Source organism: Oreochromis niloticus, linkage group LG9, assembly GCF_001858045.2.
Source record: "Oreochromis niloticus isolate F11D_XX linkage group LG9, O_niloticus_UMD_NMBU, whole genome shotgun sequence".
NCBI lineage: Eukaryota > Metazoa > Chordata > Actinopteri > Cichliformes > Cichlidae > Oreochromis > Oreochromis niloticus.
This window is the reverse complement of record NC_031974.2, coordinates 14,350,768-14,374,430: the sequence shown is the minus strand read 5'-3', so window position 1 is coordinate 14,374,430 and position 23,663 is coordinate 14,350,768. Positions and strand designations below refer to the sequence as shown.

The 23,663-nt window shown below is 42.8% G+C and overlaps 1 protein-coding gene across 6 annotated transcripts in view; it reads left to right on the top strand.

Annotated features, from left to right (window-relative positions):
- Positions 1-23,663, top strand: part of scrib (scribble planar cell polarity protein) — a 78,567-nt gene that overhangs the window by 40,252 nt on the left and 14,652 nt on the right. For 5 of the 6 annotated variants that reach the window (XM_025910147.1, XM_019363042.2, XM_025910149.1 and 2 more), the window contains exons 7-29: positions 42-116; positions 441-585; positions 1,287-1,405; positions 1,569-1,768; positions 2,577-2,743; positions 2,859-2,989; positions 3,110-3,232; positions 3,452-3,637; positions 3,727-4,083; positions 5,444-5,506; positions 7,784-7,873; positions 7,958-8,035; positions 8,128-8,445; positions 10,581-10,661; positions 13,304-13,543; positions 13,905-14,015; positions 14,099-14,392; positions 14,502-14,690; positions 14,911-15,030; positions 16,293-16,349; positions 16,911-16,967; positions 18,286-18,366; positions 23,118-23,189. In XM_025910147.1, the coding sequence (XP_025765932.1) occupies positions 42-116; positions 441-585; positions 1,287-1,405; positions 1,569-1,768; positions 2,577-2,743; positions 2,859-2,989; positions 3,110-3,232; positions 3,452-3,637; positions 3,727-4,083; positions 5,444-5,506; positions 7,784-7,873; positions 7,958-8,035; positions 8,128-8,445; positions 10,581-10,661; positions 13,304-13,543; positions 13,905-14,015; positions 14,099-14,392; positions 14,502-14,690; positions 14,911-15,030; positions 16,293-16,349; positions 16,911-16,967; positions 18,286-18,366; positions 23,118-23,189 (3,354 nt within the window). The remainder of the gene's footprint in view (positions 1-41; positions 117-440; positions 586-1,286; positions 1,406-1,568; positions 1,769-2,576; positions 2,744-2,858; positions 2,990-3,109; positions 3,233-3,451; positions 3,638-3,726; positions 4,084-5,443; positions 5,507-7,783; positions 7,874-7,957; positions 8,036-8,127; positions 8,446-10,580; positions 10,662-13,303; positions 13,544-13,904; positions 14,016-14,098; positions 14,393-14,501; positions 14,691-14,910; positions 15,031-16,292; positions 16,350-16,910; positions 16,968-18,285; positions 18,367-23,117; positions 23,190-23,663) is intronic. The other variant, XM_003439259.5, reaches the window with a different exon arrangement.

Genomic DNA, 23,663 nt, shown 5'->3' with positions numbered 1-23,663 from the left:
TTGGCCACTCACTCTCTCTTTTCTCCCCTACTCTCCTTTAGCCGGATACCCTCGGCGCTCTCCCCAACCTAAGGGAGCTGTGGCTGGACCGTAACCAATTGTCCTCATTACCACCAGTAAGTACAGCTTTTTCGTTTTGTTTTGTTTTTTTTAATGTCCTGATTTTCATGAAGTTCCAAACTGTTGTTTTCGTGCAGAATTTACTCCCACTAGCAGTTTTTCTTCTCTTTGTGTTTGCTGTGAAAATACTAATTGTATTGTGCCTCCATAGCTCAATGTAAGTGGTAATTTATGTATTTGTGTGTGTGTGTGTGTGTGTGTGTGTGTGTGTGTGTGTGTGTGTGTGTGTGTGTGTGTGTGTGTGTGTGTGTGTGTGTGTGTGTGTGTGTGTGTGTGTGTGTGTGTGTGTGTGTGTGGTGTGTGTGTGTGTGTGTGTGTAGGAGCTGGGAAACCTTCGAAGGTTGGTGTGTCTGGATGTGTCAGAGAATCGTCTGGAGGAGCTCCCCTCAGAGCTGAAAGGCCTCCTGGCTCTCACAGACCTGCTGCTCACACAGAACCTGCTGGAGGTCGTCCCGGACAGCATAGGTGAGAAACACCAGGGGAAGGAAGGTTTTTTTTTTTTTCATATTCTGTATTGGTGTTTATTACCTTTGTTTTGTAACTAACTCAATAATTCAATAATAATTCAATAATGTTCTTCCTGTAAACTAAGTATGTGTTATCTTGTCAGTGAAAGTTTTTGCACCTAATCATGGAGCCATATTGATCAAGTATACACTGGGATATGGCTCTAGTGTAATCTTAAACAAGAACAGCACTGCCCCCTACTGGAAAAATAATGCCAATGAAGCACAGATATGTGTTTACATGCAAGGACTAATTAGATTAACATATTTACAGTACGTTGTCCGTGAGTCTTGCAAACCCACGTCTACATATTGCAGCTTAGATGGCGCATCATAAATGAGCTGTAATGTGGGCTAAGTCTGTGCTACTGCTGTTCCTTCTACTTTGCCCTTGCGATGGAAAGAATACAAATAATTTCTAAGTAGTGAAGTAAAACAGATTTAAAAACAATGAGAACTGCCCACTGCAGCCTCTGTCTTTTTTCTCATTTATGCTTTTCTGCATAAAACCCTTGCTCAAAATCACACACATCCACACAGATATATTTAAAAAACACATACGTGGTCTGAATAAAAAAAAATAGTGCAGCCCAGTAGTGAAGTGTACGATGTTGTGTTTGATGTTGCAATTTGCTAAATGTTACCGTGATTTGTCTGCAGGGTCTCTGAAACAGCTGTCCATCCTGAAGGTGGACCAGAACAGACTGACCCATCTGACTGATTCAATAGGCGAGTGTGAAAACCTCACAGAACTTGTCCTGACGGAGAACCTGCTACAGGTAGGAACGCACAGTATAAACTGCTTCCTGCAGCCCTGCATTTGACCTATTAGGGGTTCATGCACACCCATTAATAACTAATTCCCATTAACAATAATTATGTTGCATCACTGATTCCAGTGATTATTAATGGCTTCCGTCTCCCTCCCTTTTGCTTTCAAAGTCGCTTCCTCGCTCGCTGGGCAAGCTGAAGAAGCTGACCAACCTGAATGTAGACCGCAACCGGCTGGGCAGCGTGCCCAAAGAGCTGGGCGGCTGTGCCAGCCTCAACGTCCTCTCACTGAGAGACAATCGCCTGGGCAAACTGCCTGCTGAGCTTGCAGATGCCACGGAGCTGCATGTGCTGGATGTGGCTGGAAACAGGTACCCTTACTTAACACCGTAGACCGTTAATAATGCGCAGCAGCTTTCACAGCAAAGGTTGAAGACCTGAAGAGAATGTCTTTGCCAAAAAAGATAAAACAAAGATGTTACACCGACACTTTTGCCCTTGTAGTTCGTAATTTCATCACAAGTATGACTTTGTACAAATTGTTTGTTACTAGAATGATCTGAAGCATAATTATTGCTGTCAAAGTGTTATTTCAGAGAGTTTTATTCTTACATTCTCCTACAGTCTCTTTGCAATTCAAAATAATCCTAGCTAGTCTTGTACTGGTGCGTGCTGCCCCCTCATTTCACTGTTTTAACGAGAGAGTGGCCTTACAGCAAGGGTTGTCAAACTGTGGGGTGGGGTGTGAACAACTGGTCACCAGCAGGTCATCTACTAATCAGAAGGTTGGTGGTTTGATACCTGGCTGCTCCAGTCTGCATGCCAAAGTATCCTCGGGCAAGTTGCTTTCTGAATGTGTGCGAGTAGATAAATGAGGCATGTTGTGTCCTTGAGTAGAGTAGAAAAGTGCCATTTAACCATGACAGTGGTCCTGTAGAGGTATAGTGCAAATAGATTAATGAGATGAGACTGGGCTGCGTGTCTCCCATGCCTCCTGCAGTCTCATTGGCTCTGACAGGCGTGTTAAAAGAAATTCCGATTCGTCTCACAAAGACGCCATCCCAGCTGATGTGCTGTTCTGAGTGCACTGACAGGAAAGAAGGAAAGAAATAATAGATCCACCTTAAAATCTTAGCAATATTAAGCTCATCCGTCTGTCCCGACCTTTCTTTTATCCAGATTACAAAACTTGCCTTTCGCCCTGACAAACCTCAACCTGAAGGCCATGTGGCTCGCAGAGAACCAGTCTCAGCCAATGCTCAAGTTCCAGACGGAGGACGATGAGCGAACAGGAGAGAAAGTGTTGACCTGCTATTTGCTACCCCAGCAGCCTTCCCCAAGCCTAGGTAAGCATCATGCTTTAAATAAGCATTTGAATATTCAGACCTGTTAGAAGCATGTATAGATTATATTTATTTTAACTGGCACACTCTTTCTTCTGCCCTCTCTCTTTCTCTGCAGAGAACCTGCTGCAGAACAGTGTAGATGGTAGCTGGACAGACAGCAACCTGAACAGAGTGTCGGTCATCCAGTTCCAGGAGGAGACCAAGGCTGAGGTGGATGAGGATGATGAGGCTGCTGCAGAGCGTAGAGTGAGTAAAAACAAAACAATGCAAACCTGACCCATCAGCACAAAAGCTAAAAAAAAAAAAAGAATAATGTAGTGCTTAAAGGAAAATCAGATAAAATAACTATTTTTTTCTTTTCTTCAGGGCCTTCAGCGCAGAGCCACACCACATCCCAGTGAGCTGAAGGAGATGAAGAAAGGGATTGAAGAGAGGAGGAATGAAGCCTACACATCCAGACAGGACGAGGATCAGTCCCTGGACCCACAGGTACACAACGTCTAATAATGATTAATGAAAACGGTCAGAAATATGGTCACCGCCAAATTTAAGAAAAATAATAAATAAAAATAAGCAAATAGCATTTCATTTCTTGCTGCTAAGCTCCAGTATTACAAACAACTAAACTCAAATGTTGCTCTAATACGGTCTGACTAGCTGCTGGTGTGGTACATGCTGATATAATAAAAATGATGTCATTGTTTTTAGGAAAAAAGGCTCAGTGACCTCTCCAATCAGAGCCATGACTCGCAGGTGTCTAACAGCACGCTGTCGGCCACCTCCCACGAGGACAGACAAAATGTGACTGAGGCCTCTCACATGGAGAACCGTGTGGACGGCCCTTCCCCTCAGGATGAGGATGACCTTGATGAGATGGAGGTGGAGTACATTGAGGTAAATGGTGAATGGGTTTTCTCCTCATTTCATGGATTCAATCTTTGTTTCTGTTAGACTCTAAAAACCTTTCCCTTTCTTTTCTCCAGCCCACTGTGCACTTTGCAGAAGAACCCATCATCCGAGGTGGGGACGAGGAGCACGAAGAGGATGGCGAGGACGACGAGAGGAGTGACGAGGAAGACAAGAGGCCCATGGAGAAACGTCTGATAAGAAAGGACACACCACACTACAAGAAGCACTTCAAAATCACCAAGCTGCCCAAACCCGAGGCTGTGGCCGCTCTGCTACAGGGCTTCAGTCCCGACGCCCTCAACTCTTCTACTCAGGCTGCCGAGGACGAGGAGGATGAGGAGGAAGAGCAGAGTGATGGCACTCCTCAGCACCGCCACAGAGTGGAGGAGGCAGAGGACAGCCGGCATCAGGTCAACTCCAGCCAAGTAAAGGTAAAAGAGAGATCCAAACACTGGCAGGGTGCAGTTCAGGAATGTAGAAAGTGTTATATATCATCACAGCAGGACATGCAGTACACACCAAGTCAGCATATTTTAGGTTTTAAAACTTTACATATATATTTTTCCTTGTTTGTTGCCTCTTTGCAAACAGTTGATGTTGTATGCATGGAGAGCCTTTGCCACCTTGCAAGGTGCATTCACTTAAGATGGATGTGGCGTTGCATGCAGGGTCATTCCTGAGATGAAGCCGCCCTGCCCTTGTGCTGTAAATCCAGGGTGATGCATTACATTCATCACAAACTCACCAACAGCCTCATCTGGCCCCCTCAGATTTTGCCTCTCCTAGCCTGTTCCCCCACAGAAAGCATGCAGACATAGTCGGCATAAATCAACCACAGGCCATTGTAATCCCTTGTTTCCATACAAGACTGCATTCAGATCTTTGTCTAAACCTTTTTTTTTGTGTGGATAAATTCAGCCTTTCTTGCTCAACACTGGCGCACCTTATCATCAGTTACCTGCTGATTTAATTGAATATTGACACTTGCACACTGCTTTTGTAACATTGTATGCTTGTAAAGTATGAATGAAACGAGTGAAGGATGCTCGGGAGCTGCTTATCAATGAATGTCCTTATTGATCATTAGACTTATTAAATTGAGATCTGTTGATTTGTGTCGGGCTAATTGTAGAAATCCTTTTTAAACTAATGATCAAACATCATCATGAATCTATTTGGTGTGTGGGTTATGGATGTGTGCGTGCGTGTGGGTGACTGAACTCGGACCAACCAGAACATGTACTGGCAGAGCTGGAACACAACATCGAACGAGCCTGGCTTGTGTCACATGGTCGTATTTTCTTTCATTGGGTTTTTGTTCTTCTAGTAAATCAGTTTCTGCATCATTTCTTTTGTACTTTCTATGAATCATTTACCTATGTTTATATTTTTTTAGCCTGAAACTGACTTCTTCACCTAAATTTAAGTCTTTCTCCTGGAGGAAATTGCTCTTGATGGTGTGGAGGCTGGGCTTGTTGTGGTTTGGGAGCTTTTGCCTTCTTTTGTCCACTCTCTCTGCACTGTATTTTTTGCATTCTGGCTCAGCTCCTTGGTCTTGTCTTTCCACCTCTGCCTGTATTTTGCTTTTGGTGGCTGGGGAGTGAGTGTGGATTCACTTCTGCTTCACAACCTGCAAGCAGACAGTGGTGTGTTGAGTGTCTGGTGTGTCTGGAGGTTTTTATATTTTTTTTTTTGTTCTGTTTTGGTTTTTTTGGGTGTGTCTGTCTGTGTGCATATTTTTATTTTGGCCTGACTAATCCGCATGCCTCTTGCTGGTTCCTGTCCTAACAGGGGGTGTCATTTGATCAAGTCAATAATCTGCTGATTGAACCTGCTCGAATTGAGGAGGAAGAGGTCTGTACCTACTCTTTCCCATCCACTCTTGTCTTTCCGTCCCTCACTCACCCATTCATTTGTCCACCCATACTCAGAAATGGAGAAAACTTCCCACAGAAATCCACGGTTAATCCGAGCCGATCACTAGGGAACCCCTCTAATCCCAGCTCATTCACAGGAGGGGCCAGTGTGGCAGAACCTGAATACAGGACTGAAACGGACACTATTTATTTCTTCCTTCTTCTTACTGGACAGCTGGAGTGTGGACACTTTAACCCTGTGATAGTAAACATGGAGTGAGAGTTTCATTCTCAGCATTTTGTCCTTTTTGGTGTCTAAAGCAGAGGGCCAGGCACTTGATAACATTTAACTTTAATTTTTGGCCTTTGAAACACAACATTTGTGGTTTTCCATTGATCCTTCCCTTCTGGGTTTTATTATAAACCAATCACAGGTCATACCTTTAAAACAGCATTTGTTTAATAAATGCCTGAACTCAGTGAATAAATTAAGTTTTTTTTCTTTGTAACCATAGTAAGATTGTTACTTCCACCTCAAAACAAGGTAGTCATCATTAAGTGGTAATTAATTAACCCCACCCCCTCAGTATTTGAATATACACACCAAAGAGGAAAAAATATATACCACCAGTTCCTCCGTTAAATAAACAGTGTGAGGAAAACACGAAGAACCGGTTCTCAGCGAGGAGTCGGTATTCTTATCATTGCACGCTGCAGATTGATGAACCGTATCTGATGTTTTTGCATGTAGGTTAAACATTTCAGTACATTTGCAGCAGCTCTGCACAGCTTGCACATATTACTAATTTGAAGGAAACTCTGGCCTTTCCAGTTATTAAGTAGTTGAATTCTCCTCTTCATGCTGAACCAGATCTTTTTCTTTTCCTTCTATAAAACACTGTCAGTGCCATAAAGATTTAAGTTTGTAGATATTCAGTCAGTCCAGGTTCTGGCACACTCTGCCTCTCCCCTGCTTCTGCTGCTTTGCTCCTTTTTCATCCTGTCCAGTGCCTTGTCACCCTGGAATGAATGGGCTGGTTACACTCTGAGCCAAAGCCACTTTCCCAACTTCCTCCAGGTTTTAATCCAGCTTCCAAACAGGATAACCGGTGGATGGATGACAAAGTCGATTTTTGATTGTGTAAATCTGTAACACATGGCTGTTATTTCAAGTGCAAGAAAGAGCTTGTTTCAGATTTGCTTTTGTTTTTGTTTATTCCCTCCATCTGCATTTTTTTCTTTTGCATGATTCACTGTATATCAGTACATTTAGTATGTTTAGTGTGGGTGATGAAAATTTGCAAGAAACATTTGTTTTCGCTGTAGTCACACTGAGCAACACTCAAGTCTCAAAGCAAGGACTCCACCTTTAGGGCACTGAAAACTGTTGTCTATTACTTCCTTCCATCTGTACCTCATTTGTCTCCATTCCTCCCCTTTTTGCATGGCCTGCAAGTATGCATAATGTACACAAGTCTACACTCCAATTCATACACAATACACTTTGTTTTGGGAAAAATGTTGGTCTCAGTGAGTCCAGCCGAAGCATTTTTACAGTGTGTTAGAATTCACGTCCAACGTCAGTTCATTGGTTAATTGGTGGATGATTTGGGTCAAATTTTTTGTTCGTGCTTTAAATAAAATTCAGGCAAACACAAAGCCATCTGCCTCCCATTTAAACTGGCATAGGCCCATAAACTGACACTGAAGTCAGCGTTTATCTCCTTCCACACATCCATCAGCACAAACAAAGGGTGCAGCACTGATTGACGCCACCTTCTGGCTGAAAGAGGTTACCCACGACTTAAAATACAGGGTTCATCAAAAAGAATCATCCAATTTTAAAGTGCTTTGATCCTGCAGCTGTTCACCGATCAACGATCGAAACACGTACCGTGAGTAAGAGCACATTCGTGAGTTTCATGTGGTTGCCGGTAGGTAACAACAGCACTGACTCCAGACATGCTCACTAAAGTATGGAAGGAGTTTGGCTATCTCAAGGGAGGCACGTTGAGCACTTAACATTGCAAGCTTTGCATAAAACTTTATATTCATGTATTTTAAAAATTTACCACATGGTTCTTTCTCTGTCTATTACTTTAAAAATGTAGCCTTTCAAAATCAGATAATTCTTTTTGATACACCCTGTATAAACCCAAACAAAACAAAGTAAATCGCTGTGGGCTCGTTTTCCTCTTAATCTGCCCTAAGATGAGTGGGCTTTTTATGGGTTTTCACTCCCAGTATTGTTGACTCCCCCCTCCTCAACTTGCAGCACACCCTCACCATCGTGCGACAAACAGGCGGCCTGGGCATCAGCATTGCTGGTGGAAAAGGATCAACGCCTTACAAAGGAGATGACGAGGTAGGGCTGGATACCTGGGGTTTGTTTAGGATTGAAAGTATTTGAGGTCACAGACTGACTGTGTTAATGTTTGGTTGCTTTTAGGGAATCTTCATCTCCAGAGTGTCTGAAGACGGTCCTGCAGCCAGAGCTGGAGTTAAAGTGGGAGACAAACTGCTGGAGGTAAACATCTGCATGTCTGTGTGTGACAGGGAGGGTGACTAGAAGATTGTTTTGTTAAACAGAAAGCAAACAAAACAATCTGCTTCTCTCAGGTAAATGGAGTGGACCTCCACGAAGCTGAGCATCACACAGCAGTGGAAGCTCTCCGCAGCTCCGGTGCTACAGTCTCCATGACGGTGCTGCGGGAGCGCATGGTGGAACCAGAGAACGCCATCACCACCACGCCGCTGAGGCCCGAGGACGACTACTTCCCACGGGAGAGGCGGAGCAGCGGCCTTGCCTTCAATTTGGAGAACAGTCCAAGTGGGCCGAGGCAGCGGTTCTCCACCTGCCTCATCCGTAATGACAAGGGGCTGGGATTCAGCATTGCAGGGGGGAAAGGCTCCACGCCGTACCGCACAGGGGACACGGTGAGGAAAGAAAAGGAGGAAAAAAAAAAAAGAGCCTCAGTTGGCTCCTTTCGATGTGGAGGAGCCGCGGCTCGACTCTGAGCCCCTCCCAAACGACTGAACTCCTCACCCTATCACTAAGGGAAAGCCTATCCACCTTTTTCTCATCCTCTGAAGATCACTTCTTATATTGAGCTGTCAGATACACATCACACAAGTTCATAGTGCTGACATCAGAGGTAGAGAGGTGACGGTTGTGACAGCACAGACATTAAATTCATTATGTGACAGATGAGGCAGAATTTAGTCGTAAATGGAATAAAATGTTGATATGTAGAAAAACAGGCTGCGGTTATGCTAATCTGTCTTTGTGGATTGAACATCATGTTGCCGTCTGCTTACAACCATTTATTGATCAACTGCTGTACGTGGAAAAGGCATCTGTCCGTCTATGGTGCACTTTTTGTTGTCATACTACAACCAGTTCTGAGCGGGTAGATGATGTAGCTGTTTCAAGTGTGTTTGAGTGCATTTTTCTGTTGATATGCATGAATGCCAGCAAATTATTGAGAACATAACTGATAGATTAATCCATCTTTAGAATACTGGTTGTGGATTGTTCCCAATACCTGGTAAGCCCTGTCTGCATGTGAAGCGATTGATTTGCTTTGCTTGTGTAGCTGACACTTGGGCACTGCTGTAAGAGTCCAGGCCTCTGGTTGCCAAGGTGACCCTCTAATGTATTTACCATCCCATCATTTTCCACCCAGCAGCATCTTTTGCTCCCATATCAAACACCTCCCTCATAGTTGACCTGCCCACCGAAATTATAGTTAAGTAAACCTTAAAAGTAAGAGTAATTTATATTTAACTGAGTTTTATTTAGCCTGATGGGAGACAGGCACCTCTTTACAAGACTATCAGATCACAGTGTCTGATGTTAAAATAAGCAGCACAAGGGACAGATGTTTATCTGAGATCTGTATCATGTTGTAGTTCATTATGCAAGTTCGTGTAAACATCCAAGCAGAGCGTCCTCTGTTAGAATCAGTTAAATGGCATTACAGAAGTATTCCTGTCAGTCGTCTTTAGATGATTTAACACAATACTTCATTGAACTGAGTCAGTTCTTTGAAGGAGTTCCTCAGATTGAGATGTGGTGGCTGCTTTATTTTACTCGTGTGATTTATGCAACCTTCTGTCAACGTCCAAATTTGGGGAATGAAGAAGGGAATAGAGGGAAAAGACATTTTAAAAAAACATCCAAACATTAACGCACTGCAGGCAGTCCATCATACTATCAGTAAAAGGGTTTTCAAAAAGTGTGGTTTGAAAGTTAGGAAGTGAAGTCACATGTTTGCAGTAACAGTCTCAGTCAGAGCGAATCTGTCTTTTAACGCCGTCTATTCTGGCCACAGCGCTTACACTCATCTCCTGGGAGACGCCGATATGAATAGCCAGGCTTGACACTCGATAGGCCTGCTGTAATTTGGACAGGGTGACATGTATATTTGGGCCAGCACACTGCTGCTCTGTAGCTTGAGCAGCTCTCCAGGAGCCCACAAAGAGGGAAGGAGTCATAAACATAAGATTTAAGCGGGTCTGACTGTAAGTCTTTCCTCCCTTTCAAAAAGCCTTTTGAAGTGGATGCAGTGACTCACCTTGTGGATGTGAATTGGTGCACTAGACTTTGCACATGCATTTGTTTACACATTCTGTTCATGTGGGACAGGCTAGCAGCTAGGCTGAGTTTCTATTGGTGTACAAACGGTGTAATGTGTCTGAGCAAAGGGGACAGCGTTTCAGCGCTCGTACTTTGTAACGAGCTGCTGGCAGTCGAGGCTTTTAATGCGTTTTAACTATTTGGCGCTGACCTGTTAATCAGTTATATGTAGAGGTTGTTTGTGTGTTGTCTGGCAGTGTGGGCTGCTAATGTGTCCAACTATCTGTCAATTTTGCAGCAGTCATGAAAACAAATTCAGTTTTTCTTTCAGTGTGAGCGTTTACATATAGGTCTGTGGTTTGTTGTAGCCATTGTTCAGAATGATGCCATTGTTAGTTGCAGTATATGAGAAAGTTTGAGTAAAATAAAAGTTATCCACAAATGTGCAGAAAGGTTTTAAATCAGTAGTCGTGCTTGTCTTGTTTTGTTTTAGGGAATCTACATCTCTCGAATCGCAGAGGGCGGAGCGGCACACAAAGACAGCACGCTGCGTGTGGGCGACAGGGTGATCTCTGTGAGTACTACCATCCTCCTCCATCTGGACACTGTAGTGTTGACTGTGATCAAAGCAGGGCTTTCTTTACAAACAGGAACAAGTTTATCCCAGAAAAATTAGACATGAATCCCAAACAATTAGGTGTCATTTTTGTGTTATGAGAATAACAGCGATACAAAACTTTTCCTAGATCTGGTAAATGACGCATTTACTTTTTGACATTTTTGTTGCATTTTGTTCCATTTTTATTGTGAAATTGTGTCAATTGTGCCAACATCACTGCTTTCATCAGTCGGTTTTAGGCTTTGTGTGACTGACATGGTGTTTCAATCCTGAGCATATGAATTAAAGTTATCTCATCAAAATCTCACACATCACGTCCATGAGTTAGTGATACGGTCCTTATATTAAAGCCATTCTCTATTTGGATTCAATGAAGATTTTTTATTTGCTTTAGTTAAATATTAAAACATTTAGCCTTTGCATGACCTTTCTTAGCTTTTAATTTTCTTTTCATCCCACTCCAAGCTTTGCTTTGTGCTCCCGTATCTTTCTGCGTATTAGCAAATCTTCTGTCGCATGTTTTTGTCCTGTCACATGCACATTTGCACACTTTGTTATTTACTGTAAATGAACTGATGATGACCAGATCTGTTTCTTTACTGCACTTCCTGCTCTCTGTAATCACAGAAAAGCTTCCTGAATGGTCCTCTTCGCCTTCTTTCTGGGTTTCCTCTTTTCTTTCATTGGCTTCTCTTTGGTTCTCTTTTCACTCCTCTCTCACGCTCTCCTGTTGTGCATGCTCACTAATGCATTGAGTACATCTCCTTGCCTGCTTGGTGGTGGGTATGGTGTTGGGGGTGGAGTGGGCTGAGCCTGTTGCTCTGCTGATTTTGTGGAACACGAGTTACCACCACAACAGCAGCAGCTGCAGTGTATCAGCCCGTGGTAAGAGCTGGTACTGTCGGGTCTGTGCCGACCTCTGCTTGTCACTTTGGACTAGACTGCATGCCTAAAAGCTACCCCTATTTATTTGATCCTAAAACACACATAAACAGTAATGAAATGGTTGATCTGTGGTGTCTGACAACTTCTTGTTGCCTTTGTGGACTTAAGATCATTTTTGGAGAAGCTACACACTTCCACTGAAGTTTTAAGTAAACAAAGGCAAGAAGTGCTGAACTGATTACATGAAAAGATAGCAGCATGGGCATTCATGAGCTCACTTCAGGGAGTCTGATGAAAAATAGTTCTGCTTGCTTGCAGCTTTTCTCCCTCAGGGACGCTCTGCCATCTTAAATTGCCTGCAGCACCCCTCACTTTCCGTATAAGATCCTGCTGCTTTGTGTAGGTGTTTGGTTCTTCTTAAAATAACTACTCACTTTGGTGCACTTGAAAAATCTCTGAATTAAAAATCAGATCGGTTTAGAACTTAAACATTCAGTGTTCAATTTGGGTGATGAATGTTAAGAGTAGGGATGGGTATTGATAAGATTTTCACGATTTCGATTCCATTTTCGATTCTGTTTAACGATTCGATTCTTTATCGATTCTCTTATCGATTCTTATTTTTTTAAAAAGAGAACACTAAGGTCGATTAGCTTAGAACTTTGTTTTATATCTTCTCTTTGAACAAGATAGAAATTTAGGAGTAACATGGCCTTACAAACCCAACAGTGAGATCTTAAGAGATCCACAGCCTACGGCTCTTCAATGGGGTGTCACAGGGTCCCCAGGAAAAAAAATGTAAATGTAAAATAATAAAATAAATATTCTTCTGTAGCAATAACAAAGTATAACATAAATTATTCTGTAGCAATTACACAAGAATATCCAGTAATGTCCCTGCCTACAATTAAACACATTCACTTACCGAAAATCGGGGGCATCTGCTGTGGCAAATGGGTGCAAGCCTTTGACCACAAACTTAGTCACTGCTCGGTGACATTCGTCTATCCTGGACTGAAAGGAGACGCTAACGAGAGAACTGCCAGCATCTGAGCCAGCCAGACTCTGTCGCTCTCATCATGGTCACCTAAATGCAGCGCACAGTAATGGCAGGTTTTGTAATAAGGCAGATCGTGCTAACATAATATGCACTGTTAGTTGATTATTTACCTGCCGCATTAACGGGAGAGGACGTGCAAACGTTACCGCTGCTGCTGGGTTGAGATTCACGAGTCCGGAGCGGAATTAAAAACACGACATTCATTTAAGGTCATCGCGTGTTTTGTGAGCAAATGCTTTTGCATATTCGTAGTGTTTCCTCCCTTAAATGAAATATCTACTTTGCAAGTATTGCAAGTTGCCCTGTTGTCATCCGTTCTTGTAAAGTATAACCAAACTTTTGAGCGTTTGAGCCGCTTAGGCGCTCTGCCAGGTAAATGACGCTCCGCAACGTGGTGACGTCATTCGGGGCGACTGGAATCGATAAGGGAATCGTTTGCAAAAATGGCAAACAATTCCGAGGAATTGAAACAGTGGGAACCGGTTCTCAACAAGAACCGGGTTTCAATACCCATCCCTAGTTAAGAGCGATGAGAAACGACTGTTGGCAGGCTGGGTTTGTTGTCAAATATTCATCCTATGAGTAGCAAATGACCAGTGGGAGCGTCCTGGTGGGCTGACACCCTCCATGGTTGGTTTTACTGTCAATCCAGATCAATGGTGTAGACATGACAGAGGCCAGGCATGACCAGGCAGTAGCGCTCCTTACCGGCACCTCCCCCACCATCGCCCTCCTGGTGGAGCGTGACTTGAATGCACCAGGGGGCTCTCCAGGTCAGTCCCGGGCACGAGCCCACTCCCCTCCACCCCCAGAACCATCAGATTCTCCAGACCAGGACGAGGAAGGCCTCGGGAACCATCTGAGCCGGATGCAGGACGAGTATCCCATCGAGGTGAGAACTCGAGGACTGACTTGTGTGTCGAATAGTTTGGGTTTTTGTTTAGTCGTTTTAGTAGCCGATGCTGTAGAAATGTCATTGAAGCACTCTGTGTTAATGCTTGTTTATGTGGCCCCGCCTTATCCTTAATGCTGTCCAGTTCCAGAGAAGATGGTGTATGGTATGAAGGCTTGAGTAGTTAGTAGCTGTCAATAAAGCACTAATGGTGTGGTTAAATAGAAAGTTGTTTTTGATATTTATTAGACTATAACAGATGTAGATTTGACTTGTGATGTTTGAGTCGTCGTCTTTATATTCAGGCTTTAAATTATTTTTCAAATCTTCTGCTAAAGCCAATCTAACTTGACCTTAACAGGAAGTTACCCTGGTGAAGTCTGGAGGCCCTCTAGGCCTGAGTATTGTAGGAGGCAGCGACCATGCCAGCCACCCTTTTGGCATCAACGAACCTGGGGTGTTCATCTCAAAGGTATTACTGTAAACAGGTGTATTCTTACACTTTCATCTCCTGAATATGTTGCATGACTCCGTGACTTCACCTCATTTCTTCAGGTGATTCCTCATGGGTTGGCAAGTCAATGTGGCCTCCGTGTTGGCGACCGGATATTAGAGGTGAACAGCATTGACCTGCGACATGCCACACACCAGGAAGCTGTGCGGGCCTTGCTGGCCAACAAGCAGGAGATCCGTATGTTGGTACGGCGGGACCCTTCACCGCCAGGAATGCAGGAAATCATGATCCAGAAGCAGCCTGGAGAGAAGCTTGGTATCAGCATTCGCGGAGGGGCCAAGGGTCATGCTGGAAATCCTTTCGACCCCACAGATGAGGGCATCTTCATCTCAAAGGTTCTTTAGCAATCCAAAGCAACACATCTTGGCATGACTCGGCTTTAATTGAGGTTATTAACAACATGAGAAATGTGAACAAGCTCACATTTTTGACTGTTATCTGCAGGTGAGTTCGACCGGCGCAGCAGCAAGGGACGGCCGGCTGCAGGTTGGCATGCGAATTCTTGAGGTGAACAACCACAGCCTGCTGGGGATGACGCACACGGAGGCGGTGCGAGTGCTCCGTGCTGTCGGGGACTCTCTGGTCATGCTGGTTTGTGATGGCTTTGACCCTCGCAAAGTGGCTGCAGTGGAGGTGAGATGACATGAACAGTCAAATTTGGATAAAAATTTATGTACAGTTTATTATGTACAGCATGAACTTACCAAACCTCTAATCATTCTGTCTTTCTATTAGCTAATGTATGTTCCTTTTTAATATTTACCTGGCTTGATTGTTGAAGTAGAAGGATAGTTTTCAGTTAAAAACTACTCAATTTCCAAAGGTTTAAACTGTACTCTGTGTTGGTTTTCAGGCATCTCCGGGTATCATTGCCAACCCATTTGCAACCGGTATTGTACGAAAGAACAGTATGGAGAGCATTTCTTCTATAGACCGAGATCTAAGCCCAGAGGAGATGGAAATAATACAGAAGGTATGTTTTTACTACAAGTGTATATTTTAACTTCTATGCATAAACTATATATTATATATATATAGAAGATGTTATATAAAAGATGGCCACCACAACATTGATTTTTGGACTCTTTACGCCCAAAGTTTAGCAGTTTAGCTTGTGAATCTAAAAGTGAACTTATATGGATGAGAGGGCAGAGTGTTATCTGCTAAGACCACAGTCGCTCAGATCTAGAGTTGGTAGTTGGTGACTAGTTGCTGGAGGTTACTGGCTTATGCCATGTGAAATCGGTTTCAAAGAGGGCATTGAACAAAACCTTTAACCTTGTTGTTATAGTTTTAGTCACTACCAGATTGGTGTAGTTGCCTCTAGTTTGCATAGAAGACACACACTTGTCTCCAAATACTCCCTGATGAATAAACAGGCAATGGCGAATAATGTGCACCTACCAAATTATGCTTCTAATAGAATCATAAATTAGGATAATGAAGCAGGACATGCTTCAGATCGATGCATCGCTACGTTATAACCATGCAGTGTCCCTCAGTTTCGACTCACTCTTTAACTCCAGCTTCAAAACATTAAGATGTTCAGCCTGCGGCTTCACAGCAGGATTCACTAACCAACTGGTGGCAACACAGTGGCTTCATTCTTTTATATATGGTCTATGATTTGAAGTTAATTTGGCTGCTTGAGAATCTGCAGATTTTTCCACTCGTGCATGAGCTTCATTTTTTCATTACATCACTATCACTGATGTACTTAAGGTCAGGTAATGATGGTGTTGATTTTAACATGCAGAATGCACTTTTGAGACTCCTTGAAGATCCAGCAGATCCACATAAGTGCAGTGCAAAGCTGGTGTACTAACCAAAGCCACTGCCATTCAGCTCAACCTGTGAATCGGATGTTTTATTCAGCAATTCTGCCACACCAGCACAGTGCTTCCACAGCAGTTTGGTGTTAGCAAGTGGAGTTGTACAGATTTACTCATTCCGGGCATGCACGCCGCACGTACCCATCTTTCTATCGGAGCGGCCAGAATGCGCCAGCACAGTTGTTTATTTTGTCCAGATTAGTTTTTGGGAGGCTGCCCGTTCTAAAGGAATGCAGGGTCTGCTGGTTTATTGAATGCCATGTTTCTGCTGTTTCTCTGCACACGTTTAGCCGTAACCACGTCTGCCAGGGCTTATTTACAGAAACTGAATTGCCTCTGCTGAGCTTTACATGATGAACAGTAGCTCTTTAGCATTGTAAGGTTAAATGTTGGTCTTCGTCAGGAGTCTGAGATGGTGAGAGAGACATCACAGTGGGAGCGAGAAGAGATGGAGAAAGTGGTAAGTGAAATTGAAAATCATTTGTTTTGGGAAAGGTAGAGAGCAGATTGATGAAGATGCATCAAGGCAAGAAAACTTGGTTTTTCTTTGCCAGTATAGCTGAAAAGAAATTATACTGGGTCTGCAGGATGGAGTTAGAGTCACATCCTCACGTTTCCCTGTTACCGGGTGAATGAAGCTTCCCCTCTGCACCCTGTGTGGGCATCATGTTTGACAGAACTGTTCCTGCAATGTCCCATCTTGCATGCTTTTTCTGCTCCTATAGCTGATGAATAGAGTACTTTTTAATGTGTGTGGGTTCTATCCTTTCTTTCCCTTCTGTTTCTGTTTTTGTTTTCCTCACCTTTCCTCTACCTTCGGTGCGTTATGTGTGATCCAAAATCATCCAATCATTCCATCTCCATACCACCTTCCGCACTGTTGTTTCTCTTCTCTCTAACACTACTTTCCTCGTCTTCCTCTTTATTTCAACCCTCATCGCATTACTGTGTGGCTGTGTGTGACTGTGTGTCTTCCCCCCCCTGTACTCTTCCTTTTCCTCCCCTTCCTCTCTTGGTGAAGGAGCGAATGCGCTTGGAGCGTGAGGAGGCAACTCGCCTGCTAGAAGAGGAGACTGAGGTGAGATACTCCTCATCGGCAGGTCCTCGGGTGAACTTCCTGTCTGCAGTTTAGCCACAAATGCTAAATGTGTCTTAAACTTTTATACATTTTCTTTTTTTTAAGGGACCCAATTTAAATTGGAATAGTTGTGCTGGAGGTGCCCTGATAAGTGTCCACCTGCAAATGTAACCAAACAAAGGGTACAAACACTTAAATCATAATTGAAGCAACTCCTAAAGGAAAAGGGGGAAATTCCCAGTCTCCTCTTTGACTTTAAGTTTTTTTTTTTAAATTTAAGGATTTAAAAAAATTTTTAAATTTAAATCCTTAAACACAACTCAATCACATGGAAAAACCACCCTTAGATTTATGAAACTTTCACATCTATACATTTAGAGTCAGGAGTTCCAGATTGGTGCAGGTGATTTAAAAACCCTCTGATAAGTGTAGTTAGGCTTATTAAACCTCATCTGAGTTCTGGATTTCTCTTTGCTCTTCAGCGTCTCTAGAAAAGCGCTTTAAAAAAGATCTCTAAACATTTAAACTAAAGCGTTTCACTTTAAGGAAAATCAACTGTGAGTGAGGTCAAATACTGACTGTGAAGCACTTTTTGGTATGAAGGACTGAGCAGCTGTTGCCCACTCATTAAACTGAACTCTAGGTAAGGTAAATGACTTTAATCACACTGGAAATCCAAGAAGAAATGTCTCAGAAAGAAGAGATGCAGTGTTATGAAATGGGGAAAAAAAGTATTGCTATAAAAAAAAAATCTAAGTTAATGGAAATAAAACTCCTATAAGAAGCTGTTTCAGCTCTAACAGGCTGATTCTAGTCTGAGGGTTGTTACCTTTTTCCGGAGTAGAATATTACAGCCGTTAACATACGCCACCTTTATACACCATCTGGATGTTTGCTCAACGAGATAAAAATTATTTGTGGGGCTGTGTTTCACGTACTGATCAAACAATAACCCAATCCACAGATTTGAAGGCTTATTTAAGCTTTATAAAACTGTGACAGTATTTTACAGCTGCTATGTCAGCTAAACATATTTGTCCCTCTAGTCTACATATAATAGGAAACTTTGTTTCTGGACAACCCTGAGGTTTCCTTTGATATTAGACATCAAATCCATGTGTTTAAATTGTCATGCACAGCTGGAAACCTCTTAAGACTACAGAGCAGGAAAATCACTCACAGTCAGCTCAGACTTACAGAAAGTGCAAGTATTGATCTTTCACTTGGTTCCTTGTATTTGTTACGTGCCCACCTGCTCTTTGTAAACTAAACCTCAGTGCAGACCGTCTTACCTCTGGGTCTGTTTATTTCCCATCAGAACATTGGCACTGGACCGCTAAAGCTCGACTACAAAACGCTAGCTGCGCTGCCCACCACGAGTCTGCAGAAGGTCAGCAGGGTGAGTTTTACTTCATGTTTGACTGATTTTTACTTTTCAGAGTTTGTAAAAAGAAAGCAGTCTTCTTGAGTCAGCATTTTGGGAGCGGCCCATGCAGGAAATCGCTTTAAAAGCTCAGAATAGACCCAGAGCCAGTCAGCTGGACCTCTATGAGCACTTAACACCTCCATGATCTTCACCGCAAGTCAACATTGCTGAAGACTAAACCCTGACTACACATACCGTCAGTGCGACGTAACTGAGTCCAGTAAACGTGAGCAGAAGTAAATGAAGAGTCTTACGGGAAGACTAAACTAATCCGGGAAGAATCACAGACGGAAGACTAAAAGAAAAACTACATATAGTGCATAAGATTTTGGGAATGGAAAAAGGCAAAGCCCGAAGTCAGTCTTTGTATTCTGCAAGTGTGAGAGGGGGAGCTGGTGAGATACTGGGAAGGGGACAGCTGTCCACTATCAACTGGCCTATCCTCGGTGATATTTTAAACCTGCATCTGGCTCTGAATTGGATGGAGTCTCTCGGGCGGGTGGGATGCTGGCGGACGGGGGGTGTCGTCTAAGAGGAAAAGACAAGTGTTTCGGTTTGAGTTCCCAGTCTTAAGGGGAATACGTTTGAGTGAACATAGAGCCCTGTGCTTTTACCGTCCTACAGTGAGTATAACGAGTTTAACTGGAGGGAGTTTAAAGATTTAAAGCGACTCTGTTTTCTGTTTTTCTGCTTTCTGTCCTGTTGGTTCTCTCGTCAGTCTTATTTTAATCCAAATTTGTCTGTAATATGGTTGTTTAAAAACATTTTTAAACAGCAAATGTTAAATAATTCGCATTAATAATGCAGCTATGTATGAAAGTTGTAAATTAGCACCAGTACAGGCTTTTTCCTCAGTGTCCTACTTGTCAGTAACCTACATATCGCCTGCAGCTGTTCCTGCTCTGTGTGCTAGAGCTGCTCTGGCACACGTGGTCCTGTTCAGACTGTACTGTAAGAACAGCTTGTTGGTTAGTTACACTCATAGTGGACCAATATTTTAAATTGAAGTGGTTAGTATCTCATAAGCCCTGATTTTGATGGTGAAACACAAGTGGGTGTGCTTCATAGCACTGCTTTGTTGTAAAAATGTTTAAACAAAAGAAGAGGTGTTGCTTAAATATTAGTGATACAAGATGTGATTTATAAGAAGTTGAGATGGATTCAGACCTGAGACCAACCTGCTAAACTGCCAATAGATAAATGCATAGAGGGCCTTGTTTTATTTGAACTGAGTGTGAAGATAGGACAGGGTTGTATTTCCCATTTGTTGGTGTTTAAATCAGCTTTGCTGTTCTCTCTCTACTGTTCCTTCATAATAAAACCTTTCTAAAATAAATATAAAAATAAAAAAGGGTGGTTTAACCAAATTCCTAGAATTTTCCAAGAAGTTTGTCCTGATTTTTAACTCATGTTTACAAAGGGCAAGGTTGAATTTTGAAGTTTGAAACAACTCACGACTTTCTTAATAGCGTGTTAAATGAGGATCATCTTAACTCTGTAAAGCCTGAACTATGAAATAGTTGCCAAAACTGAGAATATTTATAAAACCTTCTGACAAATTAAAAAAAAGAAATTAAATATGAATTTTGCAATAAATTACTTTTAATTTTATCCGAGCAAACGTAATCGAGTCCTTATAACAACTTTTAGATAATGTTTCAAGTGTCTGGGGGGGAAAAAAAATTATATCAACCAATATATCAGAATACCAAATTTGTAAAATTGACAAATGTCAGTATCGGTTTGAAAATCAGTCATTGGTCTTACATTTGTAGTTAAGTCAATTTATTTATAAGCACATTTAAAAACAACACAGGGTAACCAAAGTGCTGTACAAGGTAGCGCCCTAGTTTTATAGAACAAGAGAAAACCTTTCCTGTCCTGTTTTTTCCTGTTATGTTACTTTAGACACACCAACTGTCTGATGGCATATTTTACATCAATTTTATGTGATGTTGCCTAACGTATCCTATTAACGGCCCTAACTGATCCAAATTTTTAGAGTAGGTAAAACTAGTAGTGTTGTGCTCTAGAAATTCCTGACTGAAAATGTGTTAGACCCATTCAAATGTAATTTAATATAATCTGATACTTTCTGTTAGTAAAACTTTTTATTGGTAAATATGTATTTGGTTTTTAAGGACATCCCAAGTCCTGTTTAATAGAGCTATCATTTAATTTTACACAGAAAACATTTTCCATAAATTTTGTTCTAGCATTTCAGACTGTGCTTTCTGTTACTGATTCATGGCATTCACTTAAAGCCGTGACTGAAGTGTTTAAACACTTCAGTTCCCAGGTTGCTTTGGTCTTCCCAGACAGCTCAGCGCGTTGGCATGCCGGCGAACGAGCAGCCTGACTTTGCTCTGTCACAGCGGGGCCCCAGCTGTCCCTCGCAGTCGGTGTCGGTGCCAAAAGGGCACTCGTTCACATTCCACCTCGCTGACCCTCATCGCAGCGCCGACTCTGACAGTACAGAGCTGCCTTGCTGCTTCACAATGCTCGCTGTATTCTTAGTGTGGCTATTTCGATTATCACCAGATATGTCAAGGCCATGTGGGATAAATTCCACTGCAGTTTGTCTGGGCTGACCTGAAGATTTTTAACGATTTTAAGGTCTTAAGTATGTGAAACGGAACATGGCTGAGATTCAGTTTCAGAGTGAACGTTGGTTTAAAAGCTGCGTAGTCTCTCAGCTGTGACACGAGCAGAAGTCGTCACTGTTAAGTACAGGAGGGGCTGAAGGTGTGCTGGAGCCTGAATGTCTCACTGATCTGATAATGTTTATTTAAAGCAGATGCTAGGAGTGTGGGCTGCGGCGAGTCTTGAATGATGGCCGCTGGGAAACGTATCTTAAAGGCTTCGGGAAAGATTTAGTGACGCGAGCGACTCTTTTTAGCACCAAGATGCTTCTATGTCGAGCTTCTCTTTTTTTCTCTGTGACAGAAACGCCCTCGCACGTTTTAGAGAATGTATCAGGTACTACATGAATGTACGTATTCAGTGTCCAGATATTGTATTGATTGTGCTTAATTAGTTTCAAGCTGACCCTAAAAGGCGAGTTTATAATATTCAATTTAATCTTCTAACAACTGGCCCGTTGGGTGATTCACCATCAACAGCATCTTCATCCAGTTCCTTCTAACTAACAATGAGTTCAGGATCAAAAGCAGGGCTTAAATGACAAAGCCCTAATCCAAAGTTCTTTTAGGGTTTAATAGCAAATATTTAATAGAAAAATCTATTTGATTGGAAGATTTAAGGGTTAGAATTGATCAATATAAGTGCATCTTATCCTGTAAGTTTAATCCTATTAAAAGTTACGCATTTAAAATAAAATAAAAAAACTGACATTTTTATTATTGTTTATAAACCAGTCATAACCCATCTGGTGTACCTGTAACTGTAAGATTGATTAATCTATAATATTTTGAAAATAATAGTTGAAGTCCTACAAACAGGCCACTAATGTTTTTTAAGGAGCTGCTAGGTTGGCACTTCTATTGGAGGGAAATTAAAGATGAACAGAAGATCATTGCACTTCCAATACCTGCAAAAACCAGTTAGCCCGTGCAAGGAGGGATTTCAGTGAGCGCACCTGAGATCACATACAGTTAAAATTTTAGAGTTACAAATTTAGTTTTCTGCTGCTGAAATCGGTGCCCCTTGGTCTCTGCAGTAACTTTAGTGAGAACATCGAAACCTGTAAGGAGGGAATTGAAGTGGTAATGAACTTGTTTTGTCGTTTAATCTAACTGAGAGCAGCTTCCTTTCTTCTCTGTATTCTGGAGTTCTTTAGCTTTTCCTGTCACTAGTTTACTGTCTGTCTGTCCCCCCTCTTTCCTCTGCTGCTGTGCAGTTTTCTGTCACTCTGACTGATCCTATGGAGGCCCCCGTGCAGGCTCAGTACACAGCTCCTTTAAAGCCCCTAGGCTTTGGTTTAGATGAACCTTCTAAGCCCCTCAGCCACTTGGACCCTGAGTCCAGCTCCAGTCTGAACTCGGACCCCAGCTATCTTCAAGGATCCCATTTCTCCCCTGATGGGACCTCCACCTCTCAGAGTACTGGCTCGACGACACCTCTTAATTCATCCCTTGCACCTGAAGAAGAGGAGTGCCTGGTGGACTCTCAGTCGATCTGCTTCAGCGAGAACCCTTTCTTGGTGGCTAATCGCAAAGGAAAAGGTCTTCCTCCCAGAGAGCAGATCCTGTCGGGGCCTCCGGTGGGGTACGGCAGACAGGGGCAGCTGCAGCCCTGGCTGTTCAGCAAGGCAAGAGAGACGCCCGCCTGAGTGTGGTGTTTAGGCAGCATGGTGTGTTAACAGAAAGCTGCACTCTGAGATAAATACTCTCAGTTGGATGGTTCATGTGAAAGCATTTTTCTTTTCTCTCTAGGATGCCCTTTGGCCAATTCATGCATATTAATCCTGTTTTAATAATAACCAGCTGAACGGTTGCATGTTTTTACTGTGAGCACAGAGCTTGTGGCACCTCGTGAGGTATTTGTGAGTCTGTGATCAGGATCGACTGGAATGTCTGAGCCGACAGCTGTGAGGAGGAGGGTCACGAAGGAGCACGGCCTGCAAAGAAAAGCGCATGTTTAGGGAGGCGTAAATTCACAGCTGGACTAAACAGTTTTTTGTTTTTGTTTTGTTTTCTGCTCTGTGTTTTCAGTGAAACTCAGAGCGGCTGTTAAATTTGTGTCCTTACTTTTTGTTTTTCCAGGCGCCTTCCTCTGATTTCACCAGGACGGAAAGCCCAATCAGGGAAGCCCCTTACTCTCCTACTATCCAACCGGTAAGCGGCTCTTAAACCCAGCTTTCTTCTAATATTTATCGCCTGCTCTCATACCATTTTTTTTTTTATTTTTTTTTTTTAATCCTTTTTCCATGAGTGACTTGTAGCTCTTTTTAGAGGAGGTATTTGACAGTTTGACCTCTCCTCCCACCCTTAGCCCAGCCACCACTCCTCCAACAGCTCCCTGTGTGCAGGCAGGGAGACCCGCTTCGTAAGTGGGGCATGTGGCCCTTTCAGCTCTGGCCTGGATTTCTTTTTTAGCTCACGCTGCTCTGAGCTCTCTGACAGTAAAACATAACTAGCTGAGTGGTCTGAAAAGCATGTGACTGCTTCTCCATAGCCAGCTGATTACTGATGGTTTGCCTCATGCAGACTGGAGAAATAGATCTACTGACCAGCTATGGCTTAATATTTTCTTGCTGGGTGATCCTTTTTGTTCTCCCCTTGAGCTTTATCAATCTACGTTGCATATTA